Source organism: Lolium perenne, chromosome 5 (assembly GCF_019359855.2).
Source record: "Lolium perenne isolate Kyuss_39 chromosome 5, Kyuss_2.0, whole genome shotgun sequence".
Taxonomy (NCBI): domain Eukaryota; kingdom Viridiplantae; phylum Streptophyta; class Magnoliopsida; order Poales; family Poaceae; genus Lolium; species Lolium perenne.
In genome coordinates, this window is record NC_067248.2 from 84145329 (window position 1) to 84155940 (window position 10612).

At 47.6% G+C, this 10612-nt stretch overlaps 1 protein-coding gene across 1 annotated transcript; it reads left to right on the forward strand.

The window, feature by feature from the left end:
- The first annotated feature begins 1050 nt into the window (after window positions 1-1050).
- On the forward strand, window positions 1051-9996 carry LOC127303777 (uncharacterized). Its single transcript, XM_071820833.1, has 4 exons — window positions 1051-2097; window positions 8422-8548; window positions 8630-9207; window positions 9910-9996. Exons 1-4 carry the CDS (start codon window positions 1051-1053, stop codon window positions 9994-9996), a joined length of 1839 nt encoding a protein of 612 aa, XP_071676934.1.
- Window positions 9997-10612: the final 616 nt, after the last annotated feature.

Below are 10612 nucleotides of genomic sequence, written 5' to 3' on the forward strand. Positions count from 1 at the left end.
CTCTCTTCACATGCACAAGAGGTGTTCGATGAATTGCCTAAGAGGTTTTGCCACTTGAGTTCACACAAAACAAGCCGCACTTAACTGTTTTTTTTCTTTTCTCGATCAAGGTTAATAAATTTATCCTTTCATCTGTCGTTGATAAAATGCATGTGTATATATATATCGTTTCCCTAATCGTGATTTTCTGTAATTGTTTTTGATAATCTTAGTTATATCATGCAGATGAATCGGCAATGGATGTATGTTGACCGACGCTTTGACGAGTTCACTTCGGGCCTGGAGAATTTCATCGCCGTGGCTGAGGCAAACAAACATGGTGGCTTTATGTATTGTCCATGTGTTGACTGTAAGAATATCGTAAATTACGCTCACTCGAGTACCATTCACGGCCACCTTCTGCGGGTAGGTTTCATGCCCAGCTACTATTGTTGGACCAAGCACGGAGAAAAAGGGGTTATGATGGAAGTCAATGAAGAAGAGGAAGAGGAAGATGACAGCTATCCCATGTTCCCTGAATACGGTGATGCTGCAGACAATGAAGACAATGAAGCAGAAGATCAAGAGGCACCAGATGAGCCTGTTGATGATGATCTTGGTCGGGCCATTGCTGATGCAAGGATAGAATTTGAAACTGAAAAGGAAAGGTTGGCCTTTGACCAGATGATAGAGGATCACAACAAATTGTTATACCCAACTTGCGAAGATGGCCATAAAAAGTTAAGTACCACACTGGAGTTGTTGCAATGGAAGGCAGAGAACGGTGTCACTGACTCAGGATTTGGAAAGTTGCTGGCAATAATGAAGAGGAAGCTTCCAAGGGGTAACGAATTGCCCGCCAGTACGTACGAAGCGAAGAAGGTTGTCTGCCCTCTAGGATTAGATGTGCAAAAGATACATGCATGCATTAATGACTGCATCCTCTACCGCGGTGAGTACGAGAATTTGGATGCATGCCCGGTGTGCACTGCATTGCGGTATAAGATCAGACGAGATGACCCGGGTGATGTTGAGGGCGAGCGTCCCAGGAAGAGGGTTCCTGCCAAGGTTATGTGGTATGCTCCAATAATACCACGGCTGAAACGCTTGTTCAGAAATAAAGAGCACGCTAGGTTGTTGCGATGGCACAAAGAAGACCGTAAGAAAGACGAGATGTTGAGACACCCTGCTGATGGGTCTCAGTGGAGAAAAATCGATAGACATTTCCCGTACTTCGCAGAGGATGCAAGGAACTTAAGGTTTGGTCTAATTACAGATGGCATGAATCCTTTTGGAGAGCAGAGCTGCAGCCATAGCACCTGGCCTGTGACTCTTTGTATATATAACCTTCCTCCTTGGTTGTGCATGAAGCGCAAATTCATTATGATGCCAGTGCTCATACAAGGCCCGAAGCAACCCGGCAACGACATTGATGTGTACCTGAAGCCATTAGTCGAAGAACTTCTACAGCTGTGGTCCATAGCAGGTGTACCTGTGTGGGACGAGTACAAGCAGGAGGAATTTGACCTACGAGCGCTGCTGTTCGTAACCATCAATGATTGGCCTGCTCTTGGTAACATTTCAGGACAGTCAAACAAGGGATACAATGCATGCACGCACTGTTTAGATGAGCTCGAAGGTGATTATTTGGATAAATGTAAGAAGGTTGTGTACCTGGGGCATCGTCGATTTCTGCGTCTTACCCATCCCGTAAGAAAGAAAGGCAAGCATTACAAGGGTGAGGCAGATCACCGGAGGAAGCCTGCCAACCGTAATGGTGCTGATATATTAGGTATGGTCAAGGATGTAGATGTAATATTTGGAAAGGGTCCTGGCGGACGGTCTGTTCCTAACGGCGCTGATAAACGCGTACCCATGTGGAAGAAGAAATCTATATTTTGGGATCTACCCTATTGGAAAGTATTAGAGGTCCGCTCTTCAATCGATGTGATGCACGTGACGAAGAATCTTTGCGTGAACCTGCTAGGCTTCCTAGGCGTGTACGGGAAGTCAAAAGATACACCAGAAGCACGAGAGGACCAACAACGTATGAAAGACCCCGACAAACTGCATGAGAAAGATAGAGGACTTTATTACTCCAGCTACGCTCTTACAAAAGCAGAGAAGGAAATCTTTTTTGAATGTCTGAGCAGCATCAAGGTCCCGTCTGGCTTCTCCTCCAATATAAAGGGAATAATAAATATGGCAGAGAAAAAATTCCAGAACCTGAAGTCGCATGACTGCCACGTGATAATGACGCAGTTGCTTCCGATTGCATTGAGGGGGCTTCTACCGGAAAATGTTCGACTGCCCATTGTGAAGCTATGTGCATTTCTCAATGCAATTTCTCAGAAGGTGATAAATCCAGAAATTCTACCGAGGTTGCAGAATGATGTGGTCCAATGTCTTGTTAGTTTTGAGCTGGTGTTCCCACCATCCTTCTTCAATATTATGACACATCTCCTCGTTCACCTGGTCGATGAGATTTCCATTCTCGGTCCTGTATTTCTACACAATATGTTCCCCTTCGAGAGGTTCATGGGAGTCTTAAAGAAATATGTTCATAACCGTGCTAGGCCAGAAGGAAGCATCTCCAAGGGCTATGGAACAGAGGAGGTCATTGAATTCTGTGTTGACTTTATTCCTGACCTTAAGCCGATTGGTGTTCCTGAATCGCGGCATGAAGGGAGACTAAGTGGAAAAGGCACGCTAGGAAGGAAATCAATGATATGTAGGGACGGAATTTCTTTGACTCAAGCACACTACACAGTTCTACAAAGTTCCACCTTGGTGGCTCCGTATATCGGTGACCACAAGGACTTTCTATGCTCCCAGAACCCGGGGCAGTCGAACGATTGGATTAGACGTGAACACATGTCGACTTTCGGAGGTTGGTTGCATAAACATCTCCTGAATAACGAACATATTGAAGATCAGCTGTACTTGCTGGCCCAGACACCATCTTCGACTGTAGTGACTTTCCAAGGGTACGAGATAAATGGGAATACATTTTACACGATCGCCCAAGATAAAAAGAGCACCAACCAAAACAGTGGTGTCCGATTTGATGCAATAATGAATGAAGGCCCAAACGACACATATTATGGTTACATAGAGGATATATGGGAACTTGAATATGGACCTTCTTTTAAGGTCCCTTTGTTTAGGTGCAAATGGGTCAAGAAAACAGGAGGTGGGGTTCAGGTAGACAAGTTGTATGGAATGACAACAGTGGATCTCAACAATCTTGGGTATATAGATGAACCATTCGTCCTAGCCAAGGATGTGGCCCAGGTTTTCTATGTGAAGGATATGTCTACCAAACCAAGAAAAAGGAAACATAAGGAAACAGATGCATCATACGTTGAGCCAAAGCGCCACATAGTTCTTTCTGGAAAAATAAACATCGTGGGAGTGGAGGACAAGACAGACATGTCAGAAGATTATAATAAGTTCGATGAAATTCCACCCTTCACAGTGAACATTGACCCAAGCATCAAGTTAAATGATGAAGATGCTCCATGGTTACGGCCGAAGAAGATTAAATGATGAAGACGCTCCATCATCAAGTTAATTGAAGAGAGTTCATGGCACATTGAGTATCTCAACATGGCAATCAATTTCCCATTTATTTTTGTGTAATCATAACTGTATGTGTAAGATACTAAAAGTGGAGATGTCATCGTTCACGGGCTTGCCGGGAAATTTTTCCGAGGCACAACTTCCGAAGATGCCGTAGGGCGTGTGCACCAACGACATCTTCGAGAAGTTGTGCCACGGGAGATTTCCCAACCCTTTCCCCCACACTGTTAGAGGAGATGTAGTCGTTCACGGGCTTGCCGGGAAATTTTTCCGAGGCACAGCCTCCGAAGATGCCATAGGGCATGTGCACCAACGACATCTTCGAGAAGCTGTGCCACGGGAGATTTCCCAACCCTTTCCCCCACACTGTTAGAGGAGATATAGTCGTTCACGGGCTTGCCGGGAAATTTTTCCGAGGCACAGCCTCCGAAGATGCCGTAGGGCGTGTGCACCAACGACATCTTCGAGAAGCTGTGCCACGGGAGATTTCCCAACCCTTTCCTTCATCCATGAGAATGAAACTCTGCTTGGCTTGTTGATCTGCTTCGGCAAGGCGTATCGATGCTCCTTTTATAGGCACTGCACCGCTTCTACTTTGTCTTGTTCTTCGACAGGGCGTCGTGGCGCTACATGCTTTATCTCATCGAGCAGTGCGTCCACCCATGCATTCTTATCCGGCAGACATCTTTTGTCCCGGTTGCACCCACCAGCCGGGACTAAAGGTTACCCACACGTCCTTATCCCACCGACAGTTTTGCCTGACTAATCCTCCCCAAGTAAGCCCCCCCCCCCCCAGATAATGCAAAAACCAGATAAGCCTCTCCGAGATGAAGCCTCCCATCTATTGTCCCGGTTTGAGCCCCCACCCGGGATAAAAGTTTCCCGCATTTTTCTTCCCGTGCGTTCCACCTCTTCCCGCCATTTTTTCACTATATATATGTAGCCATTTACATATCACATCTCTACACTCATATCTGGAAACCTCATCACTCTGTCACATGGCTTCCATTGTATCTCTAACCCCCCGGGAGGCGGAGGCGCTTTGCGCCTTGAACTACCCCTGCCCGCCGGGCTACCGCGTACCGACCGGCTGGTTGCTGAGCGTCGGAGGCGTACCGCTCCCTCCTGTCCCTCTAGGTGTGGCGCGCGAGATGGCCATCACGAACCACTACTACTTCGAGCTCACGCCAGAGCAGCGGAGGAATCCCCAGTGGCATCCCGACTACAGCCCGACTTGGGAAAGCTTCTTCATCAATCGGCGTGAGAGTGCGCTTGCCAGGCACGAGGAGGACGGTCCGCCTCGTTCGAACTTCAACGAGGCCGGCCGTCGGCTGTGGTGGCGCGGCCGGACTCTCCAGGGCGTCATGGCCTACCGTGGCCCCCGCCTGCGCTACCCTCAGTCCCAGCCCACGCGTGCTCACCTGCCGAGGTTCGACTACCGCGACCCTGATGCCAGCTCCGATGATGACGGCGACTACGACGACTATAGTGGCGAGTACTATAGGGCTAGACACGAGTATGACTGAATGACTCCAACAGTCGAATCTGACCATGTATCTTAATTTTCAGTTGAGCTCTGTACTTTAATTCCAGTTCAATCGTAATAAAATTTGCATCATCAGCCGCCAGGTCCGGCGTGTTGTACGTGCCGAGGGTGAGGCGGAAGCCACCGGCTCGCATCTCGGCGTAGAACCTACCGTTCAGACGCCTCGGACGCCACGGAAACCGGACGAGCCGCGACGGCGCGGCGGCATCCCGGAGACGAATGAGCGGGGGCAACGGCGACGTGTGGTTGCTCGCGCACGCGGCGCTTTATAGCACGAGAAGCGACGCGGCAAGTTTGGCAACATGTGGCGCGGCGTCTACACGTCGCACGCCGGCGGCGGCGGGGCGAGGCACGTGGAAGCGACGGCGACACGTGGCACGGGGAAGGGACACGTGTGCCACTGCTTCAAATTCAAATTCATAAATTAAGTCAATTTATATTCAAATTCATATGTAAATTACACTTTTATTGGATAGACCTTCTTTTTCTGAACATTTTGATATATAATAGCCCTATTTTTGATTTGAAATAAGGCGGGAACGAAAACAGTTTAAAAATGTTGCCTTCAGGCCCGGTTTGTACCACCAACCGGGCCTGAAGGCCTATTTTCGGCGCGCACCGAAATGGGGCGAAAAAAGGCCTTCAGGCCCGGTTGGTGGTACAAACCGGGCCTGAAGGGTGGCCTTTAGGCCCGGTTCATGCCACGAACCGGGCCTAAAGGGGGGGTTATAACTGGCCCCTTCGTCTCCGCGCGGAGATCAATCGCGCGCGGAGAGCTCACAGACGCCGGCAGGCTGCCAAAATCGCCCGCCGCCGCTGCCCACTGCGCCGCCGCCGCCCACCGTGCCCGCGCGTGCCGCCGCCGCCCACCGCGCCCGCCGCCGCCGCCCACCGCGCCCGCGCGCGCCGCCCGCCGCCCACCGCGCCCGCGCGCGCCACGCCGCCGCCGCGCGCCACGCCGCTGCCGCCTCCTCCCTCGCCGCCCGCTGCCGCGCGCCGCCTCCTCCTCCACCGCCGCGCCGCCGCCGCCGCCCGCGCGTCGGCCGCCTCCTCTCCGCACGCCGCCGCCGCCCGCCGTCGGCCGCCTCTCCTCCGCAGGTGCGTGCGCGCCCCGGCCGGCCGCTCCTTTTTTTTGTTATTTATGTTTGTTAAAATTTTATATTGTTAGTATAGTTATATGTTAGTAAAAATGTTAGTAAAAATTGTTAGTAAAAATTGTTAGTAAAAATGTTAGTAAAAATGTTAGTAAAAATTGTTAGTAAAAATAATTTGTTAGTTATAAATAATATATTTGTAATAATGTTAGTAAAAATTGTTAGTTAGAATTATTAGTAAAAATTGTTAGTTTACAACGATATTAATAAAAATAATGCTAGTTAGAACTCTATTTTTTAGAAATAGTGGTTAATATATGTATATGTTAGTAAAATAGTTAATATATATGTTAGAAATAATGTTAGACTCTATGTTAATTAGTTAGAACTCTATTTTTTAGAAATAGTGGTTACTATATATGTTAGTTAATATATATGTTAGAAATATTAACATGTTAGAATATAAAGTAATATTTGTTAGATAAATTTTATTAGTTAGAATTTTTTTGTTAACATGTTAGAAATAATGTTAGACTCTATATATGTTAGAACTCCAATTTCAGTTTTCTGCATTATCCTTAATTAATATCTATATATGTGATCATACATGATGCTTCCGGCCTATAATTTTGCAAGTCGTTGCAGAAAGCATGGATGGATACAGAAACGAAGAGGATGAACAGTTCATGGCTGACCTCATAGCCGACGGTACTTTTGATGATGGCGGCGACGGTATTCCGGATGATGGCGGTGACGATATCACCGCATCTTTTTTGAATGAGTCCGGTGAGGGAGCGGAGAATATTGAACGAGGAGAAGAGGGCTCCGGTGAGGAAGAAGAACATAATGGCTCCGGTGGTGGAACCGTAGTTATCACCGAGGTATATAAATTAAGCCGCCGCTGCTGATTAGATGCATTAAATAATTTGTACTGACAATGAATTCTTTATTTTTTAGCCCTCCGGATCGAGCACTTCTTCTGTAAAGTCGAAGCGAGGCCCGGCCAGAATGTTGAGCGACGGTGTTAGGCGCGACATCACCGAGATCAATGCGGATGGTAAACCGATTGCTCCGGCCAAGCATGCAAAATTATTTATAAGTCAATGCGGAGTGCTTGTTAGGGACTGCATCCCGATCACCGTTCGAGAATGGCATAGGCCGAAGGGACTAGAGCTGTCTGCAGAAGAAGAAACTCAAGGTCTTTATATCGATGATGTAGCCAAACGCAGCCTTCTGATCAAGCTCATGGCACATTTGAACTTAGTACCTGCAGAGGAGGATGCCGCTAAAAAGGCAGAGATGGAGGAGGCAGTGAAGAAATTTGCTTTGAAGAAGATGGCCGAACTATTCAAGGCACACAAGAAAAGATTGCGCGGCCTTATCAAGGAAAAGAAGACTCCGAACAGTGAGAAGTTAAAAGATCACTGGAACGAATTCGTGAAGTACAACACGGAGTCAGAAGAATTTAAGAAAAGGTCGGAAACAAATAAGGCCAATGCTGCGTTGAAGAAATATCACCAAATTTTGGGCCCAGGTGGCTACAGGGCTAACCGACCTAAGTGGCAGGCAGCTGAGGCGGAACTGACCAAGAAAGGGATCCGATTAGGGACACACGGTTGGATCGATCGGATGAAGGAGTGGTTCTACGGGATTGGGGGAAAGTTACACCCAGAAACAGGGAAGTGTATCTATAACAAAGCACATCTGAAGGGCCCCGTTGAAGCCCTGGAAAAAGCACATAAGGACGTGGAGGAGGGGAGGTTCCGGCCCGATAGAGAGGACGATGAGCTGACACGCGCCCTTGGGAACAAAGAACACGGCGGACGAACACGTGGCACCGAAGGCTCCATTCCGTGGAAGTTTGGCTTTGCTGCTGAAAGGAAGAGATTTCCTGATAAAAGCCATGAGAGGAGAAAGGCAAAGGAAACAGACCGCATAGCGTGCTTAGAGAGTGGTTTTAGCCTCATGCAAGCCCAATTGTCCAAAGTAACTGAAGTACTTACATCCCAGATGGCTCAGGGGCAACATGTAGATGCTGCATTGGTTGAAGCTATCGTTCCGCTGCAATCTCAATACCGGAAAAGCAGCGTAGCTTCCTCTCAGCAGGCCGATCATATTAATGATGAGGTGGTCGAGCCTCCTCGCTACCCCCCCATGGATGATCTCACTGAGAGCCGTCCTTGTGAGCTACATGTTAAAGTTTTCAACTTATCCTTCAAGGCGGCGGTCGGCATTTTCTTACCTACAAAGACTTACCATTGCCGTCCCGTCCCAGATGACTTTGCTGTTGTGATGGTGGATGAAGTGATGGCAGATTATGAGCAGATGGTCCTTGAGCAACCAGCAGGTGAAGATGGGGAAATCAACGAACTGGGACAAGCCCGTAGAACCACCATTCAATGGCGGAAGGAGAACATTGTGTTTCCAGGTTCGAAGCCAAGCATGCCACCTCCTCGTTTTAAGCCTCCTCCGCGTGAGAATACTCCGCCGCCGTCTCCTCCGCGTGAGAATACTCCGCCGCAGTCTCCTCCGCGTGATGATTCTCCTCTGCACGATGATGATTCTCCTGTGCGTGATGATTGTCATGTGCATGAGCCGTCTCCTCAGGCTTCGCCGTCTCCTCAGGCTTCGCCGTCTCCTAAGCAAAAGAGGAAGAGTAGTACCGCGGCGTCAAGTATTGAAGCGCGGGGAAGATCATCAGCTCCAAACAGACCATCAGCTGCGAAGAGGGCCAAGACTCCACAGTTGTTACCAAATCAGATGACTGATGAGCAAAAGGCGTTTCTTGCGCCGAAGAAGCCTCCAAAGGTTTTTATAGCACCGCGTACAGTGAAGCACTTTGCCGAGACGAGACAAAAGAGAGCTGAGCTGAGAACTGATTATGACCGCTCTCTTGGACAGTCCCATAGAGCGGCCAAAGCAGCGAAAAATGTCCCCCTGCTTGGACAACAGGAAAAGCAGTCCATACCACACTTCGTCGTGCAGCCCTACGATGATCCAGAGACGGTATCGATGATCGAACGGGAGGCTAGAGGTCAGGGAGCAGATGTTCAGTACCAAGATTACTATCCAACGGCTCAAGTCGTAAACAAGTATAGATACGGACATGATCTCGTCAAACCTGGCGAGCTCGCGCGTATGGGGACTCAGATGCGAAGGTTGCATGAATGGTACATGCGAGCCTGTCGAAAAGGTGATCGCTACCTCACGGTCTCAATTAGAGATGAGCATTACTTCCGGGGGAAGGAGGAGATAAACCTTGAGCTTGAAGAACTATTTCAGTTATTCAATCAAGACGCCCTCGACAAAGCTGTCATCAGTTGCTACTGCCTGTAAGTGATTTATTTATGTAATTAAGTCTGTAGCTCAGCTCATGCATTTGCACTAGCAATTATCCTCACTATATTCTTTGTGTACGCTATATGCAGAATGAAGAAGCTCGAATGCAAAAGAGGCAAGCTCGATCCCATCGGGTTCATTGACCCAAACACAGTTCATGTAGTTACGGTTCGAGACTACCCCAAGGACACAGAGGAAAACATGCTAATGTTTTTACAGAAGCAAGCAGACAAAGAGGATATATTTTTTCCCTACAATTTCAAGTGAGTGTTTTAACATACATTATTATGCTTCTGTATCTTCCACTTTATTCTCCTAATCATTGAGCTATGCTTGTGCAGCTTTCACTTTATTCTCCTAATCATTCAGCTTAAGAAAGGAGTCGTACTTGTAATGGACTCGAAACGTTATGAACATGCGGAATGGGAGAACATGGCTAAGCTGCTCCAGAGGTAATTTCAGTCAATCTCTTATCGGCATCTTCATCTGTTCTCCCTCGACGATATCATGAACTAATCAATAACTCATTTACTTATTTTTTCTTTGCCGGGCAGGGCTTGGAAACGGTTCATCAATGTTGTTCCAGGTGAATGGAAACCGGAGCTTACATTTGAAGATTATCCTGTAAGTAGTACTATATATATATAGCTATGTCCGTGCATCTCTTTGATATTTTGTTTCAAATACGATGCTTGATTACTAGTTTGATCGAACTATTTTTTCGTAAAGTGTATGAGGCAGGAACGCGGGAATAACTTATGTGGATACTACGTTTGCGACTTCATTCGTGAGATGGCTGTTTACAGGGATGCGGAGGACGCTATACACCACTCTCGTGTACGTGAACAAATATTCACAATTAAGCTTATTACCATCAATTGTATTGAGTTCCATTCATATATATTGATATCCTTTTTTTTAATATAGATGATAAGCTTGCGGGACTCTCTCATAACGGAGGCTCGCATACGAGCAATCCAAGAGGAACTCGCGGGATTCTTTCTTAACGAGGCCCTTTCGCCAAAAGGAGAATACTATCGGCAGTACATAGATCTTACTGACACAAAGAGGA

Excerpts from the sequence above, each read along its gene's own strand:
- LOC127303777 (XM_071820833.1), top strand. The coding sequence starts at position 1,051 with ATGTGGTATGCTCCAATAATACCACGGCTGAAACGCTTGTTCAGAAAT. Across the intron at positions 2,098-8,421 it reads CCAGCTACGCTCTTACAAAA|GCGGCGGTCGGCATTTTCTT; the intron begins GCAGAGAAGGAA and ends TTATCCTTCAAG. Across the intron at positions 9,208-9,909 it reads CCTACGATGATCCAGAGACG|CTTAAGAAAGGAGTCGTACT; the intron begins GTATCGATGATC and ends CTAATCATTCAG.